General features: G+C 43.1%; 1 protein-coding gene across 1 annotated transcript in view; it reads right to left on the reverse strand.

The window, feature by feature from the left end:
* The window catches only part of LOC124554209 (putative sodium-dependent multivitamin transporter), a 390,772-nt gene that overhangs the window by 50,376 nt on the left and 322,539 nt on the right, over nucleotides 1-17,857 (reverse strand). The window contains exons 4-7 of the mRNA XM_047128278.1: nucleotides 17,572-17,796; nucleotides 11,081-11,196; nucleotides 8,507-8,626; nucleotides 6,356-6,506 (exon numbers count right to left, since the gene is read on the reverse strand). Coding sequence (XP_046984234.1) covers nucleotides 6,356-6,506; nucleotides 8,507-8,626; nucleotides 11,081-11,196; nucleotides 17,572-17,796 — 612 coding nt within the window. The remainder of the gene's footprint in view (nucleotides 1-6,355; nucleotides 6,507-8,506; nucleotides 8,627-11,080; nucleotides 11,197-17,571; nucleotides 17,797-17,857) is intronic.

A 17,857-nucleotide genomic window follows, 5' to 3' on the forward strand; every position in this document is an offset into this window, starting at 1 on the left:
TGGACAGTATGCCACGACGAATACAGGCATGCATCAATGCAAGAGGACGTGCTGCTGGGTATCAGAGGCACCGGGGTGTACAGCAGTCTGGACCACCACCTCTGAAGGTCTTGCTGTATGGTGGTACAACATGCAATGTGTGGTTTTCATGAGCAATAAGAGGGCAGAAATTATGTTTATGTTGATCTCTATTCCAGTTTACTGTACAGGTTCTGGAACTCTCAAAACCGAGGTAATGCAAGAGTTTTTTGATGAATGTAAATTACGAATGATGAGGAGGAATGCTTTTTTTTATGTTTGTAAACTGACTGGAAAATTTTTGGTGTAATCAGTGACATAAATCCTTAGTTTGTTATTATTTGTCTGCAACTATCAACAATGTTTAGGTTGTATCGATTTTAACCATCCATTTTATGATACATAATAAAAATGATGTTACATCAAAATAAAGAAGGAATTTTTAAATCCAACTGCAGAATTACAGTTGATTAAATCTTTTTCATTGAAAATTAAGCGTGAAGCAAAAGCAAGAGTAAATTAAAGAGTAAATTTATACTATGCATAACCCATCATCCAACTAAGTTCATTGTGTTTGAGATGGCAAACTAAACACCCTTCAGGGAGTGAAATCACAAAATAAAGTGAATCTGAACATTTAGCTCAAACTTTAATGTAACAAACAGAGAATGTGAGACTGTTGTATTAAATACACTTGTTTTGTATACAAGCCAATTCAGTTCATTTTCATTTCAAACAATCATGTGTATGATTTTTTTCCAGAACCTATTCTTTATGATATTTGGAAGTATGTATTGAAATTACTTTAACTGAGTGTAGGATCCAGCCTTATAAACAGATTAGTTCAATTGTTTGTAATATAAACCCCTGTTACATTTATTCTCGTAACTGCAAATTGATATGATGTAATGTATGTAAAATAATATGAATTGGCGTAAGAAACCACTACAATTGAAGGGAAGGGATGTTACAATTTAATTGTGTTTAAAATTACACATTTATACAATTAATTTTTTAGGCCTGATGTAAATTTTCATTTGAAGGGATACAAATTGATAAAATTTTACTGCAAAAATTTTAATTATATAATATGATGTATAGCATAGTGTCTCTAGATAGTTTTCTAATTACTATTTATAACTGTACCTAAATTCAAACATAATCATCAATAGTGCATGTACTAGTTTACATTGTCAACAACATGCTTATGTTCTATTGACTCTGCTTACTAAACTAGTATGTTATGATAAAGTATGCATTGGGATCAGTCACATGAAGCTGGAGAAGCTTGAACAATGTTGTGAAAATGGAAGCTGTATTCTCTAGAAACAGTAACGTGTGTTCAGAAGTTATTCTCTGAATAAATCATAAAACTGATCATTTGGAGTTTGAATGCTACCTTGAGACGAAATTACTATTCACAAACTGCAGAATTTAGATGCCATGATATCTTCAGTGAAAACAACTCATGCCACACACATTAGTTTAGTATGAGTTATAAATGTAGCATCACAGTTCTAAAACATTTCATTGCAAATAAGTCATTAACAACTTTAAGCATTTGCAATTAACTGTCCTTGAAATCTTTAACTTTATTACAATATGTTAAAATGACAATATAAATCTACCATGGATGGTTTGAAGCTTTACTTGAAGAATATCATTTCTTTTTAAGAATAAAATTAAAAAATGGTTCAAATGGCTCTAAGCACTATGGGACTTAACAGCTGAGATCATCAGTCCCCTAGAACTTAGAACTACTTAAACCTAACTAACCTAAGGACATCACATGCATCCATGCCCGAGGCAGGATTTGAACCTGCAACGATAGCAGCAGTGCAGTTCTGGACTGAAGCGCCTAGAACCACTCAGCCACAGCGGCTGGCAAGTATAAAATTATTTCAAAATCATTTTCTTGTGCAAATGTGCACTCCTCTATTTAAAAAAATTTCAAGCTGTCAAAAGAATGTAATGAAATGTGTATGACCTGTAAATTCGGACCAACGATAGAGAAATCAGCCTGTGGCTGAAACAAATCAGAGGAATTTTAATATATGTTAAGAAAAAAATTAGGTGCAAAATTTCTCTCAGAAAACTGATTCTCAATTCTTCTCAAACTGATCAGATGTATTTTGTTAATGTCTCTGTAGTAGATATAGATTTGATTTGTAATTAAATATGTTAAAAATTGGTTACATTCTTGTTTTCATTTATAAGGAAATGTTCTCACAATTGTCAAGTTGTATGTGAATTAGGGTTTTTGTAATTTTTATTTCAGAAAAGCTAGCTAGAATCATGAGCTCAGCAGATCGTGGTAAAGACACACAAAATGTTGAATGCAATGCACATTCAGCCACTGATTTCATTCTGCTATAAGCAAAGTCCACCCCTGGGGTTATTTGAAGATTATTTAACAGTGACTTGTGATGATTCTGAGCAAGTGTCCTGGGCGAGGGTCATCGTTCACCTCTTCTCGGCCATCCCGGAACCTTTTTAACCACTTATTCATGGTCGGTTCCTCCAGAGAATTGTCCACCCCTGAGGTTATTTGAAGATTATTTAACAGTGACTTGTGATGATTCAAACTGCATGTGAACTGACCATTGTCTCCAAACAGTGAATCTGCTGCTCTCTCTTCTGTCAGATACAGGCCCTGCACAACTGATGGCAATGTTATATTACTATCGCTCATAAATGGTAAAAACTTTAGGAGAAAATTTTATTCTGAAATGCATTCCTTTTAGATGCGTATCAGATGCAGTAGGGACAATACGAGGTTTGTCCGGAAAATACGTAAAAAAGTTGAATAATGTCTTTATGTTACATGTTGCAGTCATCGCCAGGTGGGACTACTGCTGTAATCAATCCCATCAACGCACAGTTCGAGTCAGAGCACTCTGCGTGAGGGTGGAAGTGTGCGGCAGCTTGTTGACAGTCACCCTTTTTCACCTGCCATCGGCATGGAGCTCTCTCTGATTGAGGAACAGCACGTCAACATCAAGTTTCTTGCAAAGCTAGGCAAGAACGGCCATGAGATTTTTGAGTGTTTGAAAAAGGTTTACGAAGACAATTCTCTGAAGGAACCGACCATGAACAAATGGTTAAAAAGGTTCCGAGATGTCCGAGAAGAGGTGAACGATGACCCTCGCCCAGGACACCCGTCGACATCGAGTTCCGATGCAAATGTTGAACAAATTCGGGCTTGTTTTCTTAAAGACCATAGATTGACAGTCAGAATGATTGCTGATGAGCTGTCAATCCCCAAAACAATCATTCACGAAATCCTGACACAAAAACTTGAAATGAAAAAATTGTATGTGAAAATCGTACCTAAGCTTTTGACGCCAGAACAGGAATCAAAGAGGGTCGAGTGCTGTGAGGATTGGTTGGAAGCAGAGGAACGAGGGGACTTTCTCAACCGAGTCATCACTGGAGACGAGTTCTGCTTTTACGAATTCGATGTGGAGCTCAAATCTCAAAGCAAGGAATGGAAACTAGCAGGAGAACAGAGAACAAAAAAGTCGCGAAAATCAAGGTCCAATGTGAAGACAATGTTGATTGTTTTCTTTGATTCTAGGGGCATTGTTCACAAGGAATTTGTCCCTCCCGGCCAGAGAGTGAATGGAAATTTTTACGTTGTAGCTCTGACATGTCTCAGAGCTCATGTGGCCCGAGTTCGACTGGAGTTGGCAAAAGGGGGGCAGGTGGATCCTTCATCACGACAATGCACCCGCTCACACGTCGCTCGTTGTGCGAGAGTTTTTGGCCCGAAGCTCAATCACCATGACAGACCACCCGCCTCATTCACCTGATTTAGCCCCGCGTGACTTCTTCATGTTCCCGAAATGCAAAATGGTGCTTCGGGGGCGGCACTTGGGAGATGTGGAAGCCATCGAGGCGGAAACGACACGGCAACTGAACAACATCACAACTGAAGACTTTCAGCAATGTTATCAACAGTGGAAACGGTGTTGGCAGAAGTGTATCGCGTCTCAGAGCGAGTACTTTGAAGGAGACCATATTGTAGTACCTGAATAATTGTAAAATAAAGTTATTATTCAACTTTTATACATATTTTCCGGGCAAACCTCGTACATGCCACCTCAACAATGACCATTGCTCAACTGCTCAATAAGAGAGAAATTAAATTCATTTATTCAAATTCTGCTACTTTATTCAAATTCTGCTACTTTATTCAAATATTGGAACAAAAATGCATCATGTTACAAAGTAACCTGAAAAAAATATAAGAGTCTGTATATTGAACATCAGCTACTGCACTCAGTTGGTGAAACATGTAAGTAAAAATTCATTTCTATTTCACATTCTCATACAACTACACAGTATGTGCAACAAACTCAACCACATTTCAAAATAATGCACAAAGTGAATTTAGTCTTCTGCACTGAATGTAAATGGGGATGCTACAACTGGAAATCCTAGAAAAAAGATATCATTGAGAAATGGCCTAGCCACAGCAGAGGGGTCTGTTTCCAGATTGAACCTCTAACACTAAGTCAAGTGTGTATAGTTACAGAAAGGATAGATTGCTGCTCACTGTAAATGTGACACATTGATCTGCAGACAGGTACTATAAAAAGACTGTTACACATTAGACTTTTGGCCAAAGTCTTCATCAGGGAAGAGAAACACACATGCATTCACACAAGCAAGCACACTTCACACTCTACCACTGTCTCTGGCCACTCTGACCAGAATACTAAAAGTTGAATGTGTAACGCTTTGGCTGTCTGCAAGTAAATGTGTCAGCTTTACAGTGAGTAATAATATATCCTTTCCATAATTGTTGATATTCTAATTATAGTTTCGATTGTTTCATACAACTTAGAATTATAAACAATACATCAAATGAAAGAGCAACTCAGTCTTGCTTGTATACCTGTGCTTAAGCATTGCTTTCTGTCTCTTCCATTACAAAGTGCTGGTAACAAAGATGGTGATTAGAGAACTAAGGTTTTTGTATTTTACAGTTTGCCATGTTTGAATTTGTTACTACAGTCCTATGTGCATACCATATTAAGTTTCCCTCTAACCTTCCTGGTTATAACAACATCTGTAAATGATATCATCAGTTTTGAGATACCGGCTCCCTTTGCAGTGACTGAAGAAATTGTACGAATGAGACAGTCTTTCCCAGTGAATCGGTTGGGAAGGCTAGGCATGAATTAGCAATTCCAATGATATCTCTGAGGAGATTTAATGAGACTTTTATAACTATGTCTTTATTATTTGGAGTTGTCACGGGCTCTGAAGCGTACAGACTACAGCTTACATGCTAGCTTTGCTAATGAAGTTTTGCTGCATGACAAAGATTTTCTGCGTCATGTCATCTTCAGTGATGAACTGACATTTCACCTAAGTGAAAATATGTGAACGCACACAATGTGTGCATCTGGGAATCCATAAATCCCCACAAAATGACACAGTTGCAATGAGGCCCTCCTAAATTGAATGTTTTTGTGCCATATCCTGACAGAAAGCTTATGGTCCCTCCTTTTTTGGTGAAGCAACTGTAACTGGTATTTTGTGATGCACAAGAACTCTGGCTCTTTCTTCAATTGGGAGAAGCTCAAGCACAGAACTTTATTTGGAAGCAAAATTGTGGGCGACTTCAGTAACATAATTCAGTATGTAATTGGTTAAATGACGTCATACTCTACCACCGGTTTGGCCTCAGGGCGTGAGATGAAAGAGCTCCTTTTGAATGCCCTCCATTTCACCCAGTCTGACACCATGTGATTTTTTTTCCTTTGGAGGTTCACAACGGGTCACTTAAATGAGCATCTCCTATCAGCTGATCTACCTGATTTAAGAAACAAGACTGAGGCAGCTGCTGGAACAATTGCTACAGACAGATTGATAAAGGTTTGGGAAGAACTTGCCTATTGACTGTGTGTGCCATGTGACAAATATGCTCACACTGAACATTTTTAAGAAGAACCATTGGAGCTGCTCTTTCATTTGGTGTATTATTTATAATTGCAGGTTGAGTATAATAAATGGTATAAAACCTTAAAACCCCAAGATTCAGTTTGAAACATCCAGTACATACTAAAGTGGTTGGTTGCTGTATTCCTTAAAGTAATACAGTTCACAGCCACACAGCTCAATAACCAGTAAAATGCATAAATCAATCTTTTCAGTAATAACGACTACCTCTAATATAGTTCTGTTAACCTTTAAGATCTCGCAACAAATGGAAATGTCTATACTTTAGACCTTGTCCAAATGAAGTTTTGACACCACTCATCAGTCTCCAACCCTCTCCCCCTCCCCCACATCCCCCCCCCCCCACACACACACACACAGCACTGACCTGGTCTAGCCTCTCGATCCTCTTGCTGGTGAGTGGGTCACAGGTGTAGTAGTAGGAGTACATGGCCAGACCAGCGAACGAAGTGGTCAGGCTGAGCAAACTAAGTACCGGCCATGACCACCAGAGGGCGCGCTGTGCCGTTGCCAGATCCCTGCAACAAACACATTCACGTCTACATATCTATACCTGCACATCTATATCTGCACCTACATCTACACATCACATGGGGGTTGAGAGCTGTAGGGTGTGCACTACACATTAGAGACTGCTATTCAGGTAGCTGACTGTGTGTGGGGGTGCACACTCTCCATCCATCTAGATAATGGCAGCTGTAGGAAACCCAAAAGTATCAGTGTAAGATCGAAAGAAATGACTCCCACAGGTGAAAGTATTAAAATCCTAATGGTAAAAAGTTTCCCAATCACACTGTAATCATCAGTGCAGACTTTAATCATCCAACAATTAATTGTGAAAATTATAGTTTTGTTAGTCGTGGGCATGATAAGACATCCAGCAAAACTTTACTAAATGCCTTCTTTGAAGACTATCTAGAACAGGTACTTAGAAACACCAGATGGAAATATATTGGATGTAATGGCAACAAAGCAACGAATAGACCTGACCTCTTTGGGGACATCCACATCGAAACTGGTATCAGTGACCATGACATGGTTGTGGCAGCAATGATTACCAAAGTACAAAGGACAACTAGACCAATCAGAAACATATATACAGGGTGTATATAAAGTTCGGGAACACTTTCAATCATTTATTGCACAAGACCTAAACACTGTACAGATGTCATACATATTGCATTTTGAAGAGAAACTCTGAAAGTTTTTTTTACAAACATTCGATACGTGAACCACGAGTGACCTGCCAGACATCAATACGGTAATCAAATTCTTGCCGTACCCATCCCAGCGTGGCATCGTCGACTGTGGATGTCACTTCCCATATTCCCTCTCAGAGCTCTGCTACATCATGTGGTAGAGGTGGTACACACACCAGATCTTTGAAGTGTCCCCACAGAAGAAAGTCGCACGGAGTGAGATCTGGTGATCAGACAGGCCATTTCGTGAACTCCAACACACAGATACACCTGAACTCGCAAAGTTTACGAATAGCGCTGACTATTGGCAAATCACCAAACTACACTGTGTTGGCGTACATGGAAAAAAAACTTTCAGGGTTTCTCTTCAAAATGACATTATGTATGATATCTGTACAATGTTTGGTTCTTGTGCGATAAATAACTGAAATTGTTCCCAGGTTTTATGTACACCCTGTATGTTCAGTAAACTATAAAAGGTCTTCAACAGTGTAGGTTTCAATGATTTAACACAGATGGGAACACACCAGGCAAATTGGAATGTTGTGTCTGTACCAGTGTTTTAGCACCACATTCGTGAAGGCAGTGAGCTGGAGCACCATATGTGACAGCCACATTAGTGCTCATACCATCAAAGGCATTGGAGGTGGGATCATCCACAGAATCGAACACGTACCTCACCTGTGTGGCATTGTAGAAGGATGACTGGTTCAACAAGGCAGTTGCCATTAATCCCCACCAATACACAGGCTGAACTGGTGCCAATTTTTCACAGACACGATACTGTAGCTATACCCCGTAATCGTTCAGATGGGTGTTGTGAAGGTTGACAACATTGCCTCTTGTAAAGGTAGCCTCATCCACGAATGGGACAGATGACTGAAATCCCAGCCCCGTCATGGCCTCTGCAACAAGCCAGCAATGAAAACGTTGCCACGGAGGCAAGTCTGTAGGTAATGAGGCCTGCAGGCATTCTAAGGGATACGGATAGTTGCAGTTTTAATTGTGAATATTCCACACAGTCATACGGTTTGCGCTATGCTGGTAAGCCACCTGCCTGGTGCTGATACCAAGGTCACTAACCGAAATCTTTTATCTACACTTTCACATACAGGTGCCTCCCTTGGAATGAATTTCTGGCCATTTGTCTACTCCTCACTCCAAACAAATAAAACCTGCAACCTTCACCAGTTACCAAGGACACCAGTGGTGAGCACCTCCACTTTACGGATATGTTAAATGCCAAGCATTTTTAGTGACAGGATATTTCTGGATCGTGCAACATACCGTGCCCTCCAGCTGGGACACTTGCCACTTACCTGGTAGAGAGCAGCCTCTGAACCTGTGTCTGGTTGACGGCATACAGGCACAGGTAGGTGAAGCCGCCACCAATGATGAGTGACCACCACGTATGGCGCACCGTGGGGTCAGCAGAAATGCTGAAAAACATGTCCCACCATTAACAGTAATGACGATAGACAACTGACACTATGAGATGTGAAGATAAATCCACAGTGAATGAATTATTACATCAAGATTTTTCGTTACTGTCCACTGTCACATTTGTCTTTACAGTGGTATCCCGTTTCATTTATCAGGGTGTCCAGCAGTTCTTGAAAGATAAAGTTTCCTGGGTTTTCCACGCCACTTTTCATTGATTTTGTGTGGTCCAACAGCAAAAACTGCACACTGACCAGAAGAGCACTGCAAAGCAGCAACAAGAAGGCTTCGAGCCACATGCAAATGGAAAGAGCAGGTAGAGCCACACCTCCAGGAAAACAGAGTTCAGCGCCCCCCTGTCAACGCTAACTTAACCGACCACCTATCGCTGGTGAGATTCAGTTCAGTCACAGACTTCAAGAGTGTCACTGGCGTCCCATTATACGAGGTGTGATAATCAAGTAATGAGACTGATTTTCTTTGCAAGATGTGGCAACCCTGCTGGCTTGCGTAGGCATTTATTTGAAGAATAACTAAAATCCGAAGGCATCTTTTGGCTTGTCATGAGTCCTTATTACATCTTCATTAAACTATTGTACACTTACTTGTAATAAGGAATGTCAATTGTTTTATCACTTTGATTTGTGCAGTTGAACACTGAGCACTCTTTATTAATGTTTAATTTATATTTCGCTAAACAAACTGCAGAGAGAATTTAAATGTTTTACAAAATAAAGCAGTTCACTTTCCACATTTCCAACAATAGACTGGCTCCAGAATGAGAGCACTTGCCCATGAAAGGCAAAGGTCCCGAGTTCAAGTCTCGGCCCGGCACACAGTTTTAATATGGCAGCAAGTTTTAATAGAATGGCCCCTCTCAATGTTTTCACCATTGTGGAATTGGCAGCTGAGTTAATATTGCTTGCCTCAAAAACCTCTGTGTTAGCCACACTATGAAATTGAAATTGTTTGCTGTGAATCATTAGTACCTTTGGCTCTTTGTAGTAAAGGCTCAATTTGATCCAAATGCCTTTATAAATTTTTTTAAAAAAAACGCTGTTGTTGTTGTTGTTGTTGTTGTTGTTGTGATTGCGGTCTTCAGTCCTGAGACTGGTTTGATGCAGCTCTCCATGCTACTCTATCCTGTGCAAGCTGCTTCATCTCCCAGTACCTACTGCAGCCTACATTCTTCTGAATCTGCTTAGTGTATTCACCTCTTGGTCTCCCTCTACAACTTTGACCATCCACGCTGCCCTCCAGTACTAATTTGGTGATCCCTTGATGCCTCAGAACATGTCCTACCAACCGATCCCTTCTTCTAGTCAAGTTGTGCCACAAACTCCTCTTCTCCCCAATTCTATTCAATACCTCCTCATTAGTTATGTGATCTACCCATCTAATCTTCAGCATTCTCCTGTAGCACCACATTTCGAAAGCTTCTATTCTCTTCTAGTCCAAACCATTTATCATCCATGTTTCACTTCCGTACATGGCTACACTCCATACAAATACTTTCAGAAACGACTTCCTGACACTTAAATCTATACGAGGTGTTAACAAATTTGTCTTCTTCAGAAACGCTTTCCTTGCCATTACCAGTCTACATTTTATATCCTCTCTACTTCGACCATCATCAGTTATTTTGCTCCCCAAATAGCAAAACTCCTTTACTACTTTAAGCGTCTCATTTCCTAATCTAATTCCCTCAGCATCACCCGATTTAATTCAACTACATTCCATTATCCTCGTTTCGCTTTTGTTGATGTTCATCTTATATCCTCCTTTCAAGACACAGTTCATTTCGTTCAACTGCTCTTCCAAGTCCTTTGGTGTCTCTGACAAAATTACAATGTCATCGGCGAACCTCAAAGATTTTATTTCTCCTCCATGGATTTTAATACCTACTCCGAATTTTTCTGTAACAAAGTAAGATTGCATAAATGGTCTCTAGCATGGAAACCATGCATTTCCGGACGTAAGTGCACTAGACTTTTTTGTTCCGTATCTTTTCATTGCTCAATCCCTAGAGTTTGTACACCCTGTGTGTGTGTGTGTGTGTGTGTGTGTGTGTGTGTGTGTGTGTGTGTGTGATAAAATACAGACAACATTAACAGAAAGAAAACCAATCCCCATTCCTTACACACATGCTGTTGTACCATGAAGAAGAACAACCCAAGACCAAAAGTTGAGGTACTTTATTAATGTCTTCAAATCTGTGTGCCTATGGACTGTTCAGTTCTTTCTGAACGGAGTGAGTGGTTGTCTTTACTTTTACTAACTTGAAAACTGATTTGAAGATGTTTATGTTTGAACACACAAGAAAATTTGAAAAAGGAGGAAAAAGGTTCTTGTTTGTTCTTCCATAATCAACAACAAAGTGCTACTTTTTAAAATGTGTTCAAGGAGAACAGTAACACAAGAGCGAAGTTAGTAGGCAATGGCTGGCAACACACCTGGAGAAGTCTGCACGGCCCCCAGTGGTGGCTATCTCCCACACCTTGTCGAAGCCTCCTGCATCAATGGAACCTTTAATACTGACCAGGAACACTGCTGCGAACATTAATAGAGACTGAGAACAGAAAAATTCCGGTCATCCAAACAATCCTACTGGAGCAGGTGGTGGAGGAGGGGCTGGTGAGGGTGGTGAGGGGGTGGTGGAATGGGAAGAGAACAAGGCTGTAGCAGAAGGGTTCACAAGTCATACGGACCACACACGTCGTTAGTAATTGACAAAAGAGGGGTCGAAGGACATCTTTGACAGGATTCCTGGGAAAGGAAGACATAAGGAACAGCAACAACACAATCGGAAAGAGAGTCTACATCCATACTCAGCAAATGTGAGTCATAGGATGGTGGTGGGATATTGTGATCTCACAATCATTCGTAACTACCATTCATAAATGTGTTATCAGAAGAACAAGTGTCGTCAAGTTGCTGTAAGTGCTGGAACATCATGCACGCACGTACAATGTAGCAGGCTAACTATTGTAGGCTGCAACCTAGGTGCCAACTCCAAAAACAATTTTGAAAGAATTCTGTCTGTGTTTTAATGTCATTGTGTGGTTTCTCTTGTAAGAACGACCATTGGCACCCGATTACGTTTTTATTTTGGCATGTATATATGAAGATGGTATCTGTTTTTTTCGGACATGTCAGTGACCATGCAGCTCATTAGAATGAAATTACAATGAAATGAATACCCTTAGCTGCATACAGGCGTTGATATAAAACAACAGGGACAGTTGAAAATGTGTGCCCTGACCAGGATTCGAACCTGGGATCTCTTGCTTACATGGCAGACGCTCTATCCATGTGAGCCACCAAGGACACAGAAGACAGTGCCACTGCAGGGACTTATCTCTGGAACGCCACCCATGAGACCCACATTAGCAACTTATTGTCCCGCACCACATTCATAGTGCCCCGGCCCATCATACTCATTACTCGCAGCTTTCCGAAAGAGCAGATGCCATCTTCATACACTCCTGGAAATGGAAAAAAGAACACATTGACACCGGTGTGTCAGACCCACCATACTTGCTCCGGACACTGCGAGAGGGCTGTACAAGCAATGATCACACGCACGGCACAGCGGACACATCAGGAACCGCGGTGTTGGCCGTCGAATGGCGCTAGCTGCGCAGCATTTGTGCACCGCCGCCGTCAGTGTCAGCCAGTTTGCCGTGGCATACGGAGCTCCACCGCAGTCTTTAACACTGGTAGCATGCCGCGACAGCATGGACGTGAACCGTATGTGCAGTTGACGGACTTTGAGCGACGGCATATAGTGGGCATGCGGGAGGCCGGGTGGACGTACCGCCTAATTGCTCAACACGTGGGGCGTGAGGTCTCCACAGTACATCGATGTTGTCGCCAGTGGTCGGCGGAAGGTGCACGTGCCCGTCGACCTGGAACCGGACCGCAGCGACGCACGGATGCATGCCAAGACCGTAGGATCCTACGCAGTGCCGTAGGGGACCGCCCCGCCACTTCCCAGCAAATTAGGGACACTGTTGCTCCTGGGGTATCGGCGAGGACCATTCGCAACCGTCTCCATGAAGCTGGGCTACGGTCCCGCACACTGTTAGGCCGTCTTCCTCTCACGCCCCAACATCGTGCAGCCCGCCTCCAGTGGTGTCGTGACAGGCGTGAATGGAGGGACGAATGGAGACGTGTCGTCTTCAGCGATGAGAGTCGCTTCTGCCTTGGTGCCAATGATGGTCGTATGCGTGTTTGGCGCCGTGCAGGTGAGCGCCACAATCAGGACTGCATACGACCGAGGCACACAGGGCCAACACCCGGCATCATGGTGTGGGGAGCGATCTCCTACACTGGCCGTACACCACTGGTGATCGTCGAGGGGACACTGAATAGTGCACGGTACATCCAAACCGTCATCGAACCCATCGTTCTACCATTCCTAGACCGGCAAGGGAACTTGCTGTTCCAACAGGACAATGCACGTCCGCATGTATCCCGTGCCACCCAACGTGCTCTAGAAGGTGTACGTCAACTACCCTGGCAGCAAGATCTCCGGATCTGTCCCCCATTGAGCATGTTTGGGACTGGATGAAGCGTCGTCTCACGCGGTCTGCACGTCCAGCACGAACGCTGGTCCAACTGAGGCGCCAGGTGGAAATGGCATGGCAAGCCGTTCCACAGGACTACATCCAGCATCTCTACGATCGTCTCCATGGGAGAATAGCAGCCTGCATTGCTGCGAAAGGTGGATATACACTGTACTAGTGCCGACATTGTGCATGCTCTGTTCCCTGTGTCTATGTGCCTGTGGTTCTGTCAGTGTGATCATGTGATGTATCTGACCCCAGGAATGTGTCAATAAAGTTGCCCCTTCCTGGGACAATGAATTCACGGTGTTCTTATTTCAATTTCCAGGAGTGTATATAGAGGGTGGTCCAATGATCGTGACTGGGCCAAATATCTCACGAAATAAGCGTCAAATAAAAAAACTACAAAGAACGAAACTCGTCTAGTTTGAAGGGGGAAACCAGATGGCGCTATGGTTGGCCCACTAGATGGCGCTGCCATAGGTCAAACGGATATCGACTTCGGTTTTTTTTTTCTTTTTCTTTTTCTTTTTTTTTTTTAAATAGGGACCCCCATTTTTATTACATATTCGTGTAGTACGTAAAGAAATATGAATGTTTTAGTTGGAGCACTTTTTTCGCTTTGTGATAGATGGCGCTGTTACAGTCACAAACATATGGCTCGCAATTTTAGACGAACAGTTGGTAATAGGTACGTTTTTCAAATTAAAATACAGAACGTAGGTACGTTTGAACATTTTATTTCCGTTGTTCGAATGTGATACATTTCTGAGAACGCTTGCTGTTACAGCCCGATTACCTGTAAATACCACATTAATGCAATAAATGCTCAAAATGATGTCCGTCACCCTCAATGCATTTGGCAATACGTATAACGACATTCCTCTCAACAGCGAGTAGTTCGCCTTCCGTAATGTTCGCACATGGATTGACAATTCGCTCACACATGTTGTCAGGCGTTGTCGGTGGATCACGGTAGCAAATATCCTTCAACTTTGCCCACAGAAAGAAATCCGGGGACATCAGATCCGATGAACGTGCAGGCCACGGTGTGGTGCTTCGACGACCAATCCACCTGTCATGAAGTATGCTATTCAATGCCCCTTCAACCGTACGCGAGCTATGTGCCGGACTGATCATGTAGGAAGTACATTGCCTTTCTGTGATGCAGTGAAACATCTTGTAGTACCATCGGTGGAACATTACGTAGGAAATCAGCATACATTGCACCATTTAGATTGCCATCGATAAAATGCGGGCCAATCATCCTTCCTCCCAAAATGCCGCACCATACATTAACCCGCCAAGGTCGCTTATGTTCCACTTGTCGCAGCCATCGTGGATTTTCCGTTGCCCAACAGTGCATATTACAAGGTGCGGCCAGAAAAAAACCGGACTGATGCTGGAAAAAACATTTATTTACAATTATTTACAATTTCATGTTATCTCCTTCAATGTACTCTCCTCCTCGGTCTCTACACCGCTCCATACGAATTTTCCACTGTTCATAGCAATGCTGCAGATCATTTTCGGTAAGTCCATATATTACTTCCGTCGCTTTTTCTTTTACTGCTTCAACAGTCTCAAATCTAGTTCCTTTCAAAGCTGACTTGACTTTAGGGAAAAGAAAAAAGTCACAGGGGGCCAAATCAGGTGAGTAGGGTGGATGATCTAAGATGGGAATGTTGTGTTTTGCCAAAAACGTCTTCACTGACAACGCACTGTGAGCTGGGGCATTGTCTTGGTGAAGGATCCATGACTTTTTTCTCCACGAATCGTTCCGTTTTCTCCGTACTCGCTCACGTAGGGTAGCCAGGACGCTAATGTAGTAATGCTGATTCACTGTTTGTCCCTCTGGTACCCAATCAATGTGCACAATCCCTTTGATGTCAAAAAAAAAACAATCATCATTGCCTTGAATTTCGATTTTGACATTCGTGCTTTTTTTTGTCGTGGAGAACCAGGAGTTTTCCAATGCATCGATTGGCGTTTAGTTTCGGGATCGTAAGTAAAAAACCACGATTCATCGCAAGTAATAACATTTTGTAAGAAGGTGGGATCACTTTCAATCTTTTCCAGGATGTCAGAACAAATCATTCTTCGGCGTTCCTTCTGTTCAATTGTGAGACACTTTGGAACCATTTTTGAACATACTTTGTTCATGTTGAAACTTTCATGAAGAATCTGCCTAACACTTTCCTTGTCAACTCCTGTTAACTCAGACACTGCTCTGATTGTTAAACGGCGATCTTGTCGAACAAGTTTACCGATTTTTTCAATGTTTGCATCAGTTGTTGCTGACAATTGTCTGCCAGTGCGGGTGTCATCACTGGTGTCTTCGCGGCCATCTTTAAATCGTTTAAACCACTCAAACACTTGTGGCCGCGATAAACAATCATCGCCGTACACTTGTTGTAACATTGCAAACGTTTCACTTGCAGATTTTCCTAGTTTGAAACAAAATTTGATGTTAACACGCTGTTCTTTCTGTACACTCAACATTTTCCGACGCACAGACAAAACGTCAACTACTTAAAACAGACGCCACGGGCAGACTGAGTGCAGGAGGCAGATGAAACTCGAGCAGTAGGCGGAGCGAGAGTCACGTGACAGGCCACGCGACTTTCAGCCTTATTGCATTCGTTTTATTGTTTCACCAGTACTAGTCCGGTTTTTTTCTAGCCACAGCTCGTATGTTACTACGATGGTGGGATGAAGATGGTCGCTTGACAAACTCTTTAGTGGTTTCATGATGCAATTCTTCAAACATGTATTTTGGCTTTTGTCGTTTCATTACCATGCCACAGGTGTGGAGCACGTTCGTGAGTGAGGAAACAACTTACGTGAGAGAGCTAAACAGTATTTCCTTAATGAAGCTAGCAGTCTCATTTACACTACTGGCCATTAAAATTGCTACACCAAGACGAACTGCAGATGATAAACGGGTATTCATCGGAGAAATTTAGTATACTACAACTGACATGTGATTAGATTTTCACGCAATTTGGGCGCATAGATCCTGAGAAATCGTAATAACGGCCTCGATACGCCTGGGCATTGAATCAAACAGGGCTCGAATGGCGTGTACAGGTACAGCTGCCCATGCAGCTTCAACACGGTACCACAGTTCATCAACAGTAGTGACTGGCGTATTGTGACGAGCCAGTTGCTCGGCCACCATTGACCAGACGTTTTCAATTGGTGACAGATCTGGAGAATGAGCTGGCCAGGGCAGCAGTCGAACATTTTCTGTATCCAGAAAGGTCCGTACAGGACCTGCAACATGCGATCGTGCATTATCCTGCTGAACTGTAGGGTTTCGCAGGGATCTAATGAACGGTAGAGCCACGGGTCGTAACACATCTGAAATTTAACGTCCACTGTTCAAACTGCCGTCAATGCGAACAAGAGGTGGCCGAGACGTGTAACCAATGGCACCCCATACCATCACGCCGGGTGATACGCCAGTATGGCGATGACGAATACACGATTCCACTGTACGTTCACCGCGATGTCGTCAAACGCGGATGCGACCATCATGATGCTGTAAACAGAACCTGGATTCTTCCGAAAAAATGACGTTTTGCCATTCGTGCACCCAGGTTCGTCGTCGAGTACACCATCGCAGGCGCTCCTGTCTGTGATGCAGCGTCAAGCCACGGTCTCCGAGCTGATAGTCCGTGCTGCTGCAAACGTCGTCGAACTGTTCGTGCAGATGGTTGTCGTCTTGCAAACATCCCCATCTGTTGATTCAGGGATGGAGACGTGGCTGCACGATCCGTTACAGCCTTGCGGATAAGATGCCTGTCATCTCGACTGCTAGTGATACGAGGCCGTCGGGATCCAGCACGGCGTTCCGTATTACCCTCCTGAACCCACCGATTCCGTATTCTGCTAACAGTCATTGGATCTCGACCAACGCGAGCAGCAATGTCGCGATACGATAAACAGCAATCGCGATAGGCTACAATCCGACCTTTATTAACGTGATGGTACGCATTTCTCCTCCTTAGACGAGGCATCACAACAACGTTTCACCAGGCAACGCCGGACAACTGCTGTTTGTGTATGAGAAATCGGCTGGAAACTTTCCTCATGTCAGCACGTTGTAGGTGTCGCCAACGGCGCCAACCTTGTGTGGATGCTCTGAAAAGCTAATCATTTGCATATCTCAGCATCTTGTTCCTGTCGGTTAAATTTCTCGTCTGTAGCACGTCATCTTGGTGGTGTTGCAATTTTAATGGCCAGTAGTGTATTTTACGTGGAGAGGCAGGAGCTGCAGCGTGTGTTGTAGGTGCAGGTGGCCGGGCAAGGAGAGGAAGTGGGTGGAACAGGGCGTCAGCTGACGAGCAGCTTCCAGAGGGACAGAGACTCACCTGGAAGACGTCGGTGATGACGACGGCCTTCATGCCGCCGATGGTGGAGTAGAAGGTGCAGATGAGCCCCACGGCCAGGATGGAGGCGTTCTCATCCAGGCCTGTGGTGGCGCGGATGGCCAGCGCTGGCGCGTACAGCACTATGCCCATGTAGAGCACCATCTGCAGCGAGAAGGCAATGCTGGCGCACAGCCGGGCCGCCACGCCGAAGCGCATCTCCAGGTACTGCAAAAGCCGAGCACCGGCCACGGCTGTCAATATGCTCGTGCTCGTACTGTAAGTGGGC

This window comes from Schistocerca americana, chromosome 11 (genome assembly GCF_021461395.2).
Source record: "Schistocerca americana isolate TAMUIC-IGC-003095 chromosome 11, iqSchAmer2.1, whole genome shotgun sequence".
NCBI lineage: Eukaryota > Metazoa > Arthropoda > Insecta > Orthoptera > Acrididae > Schistocerca > Schistocerca americana.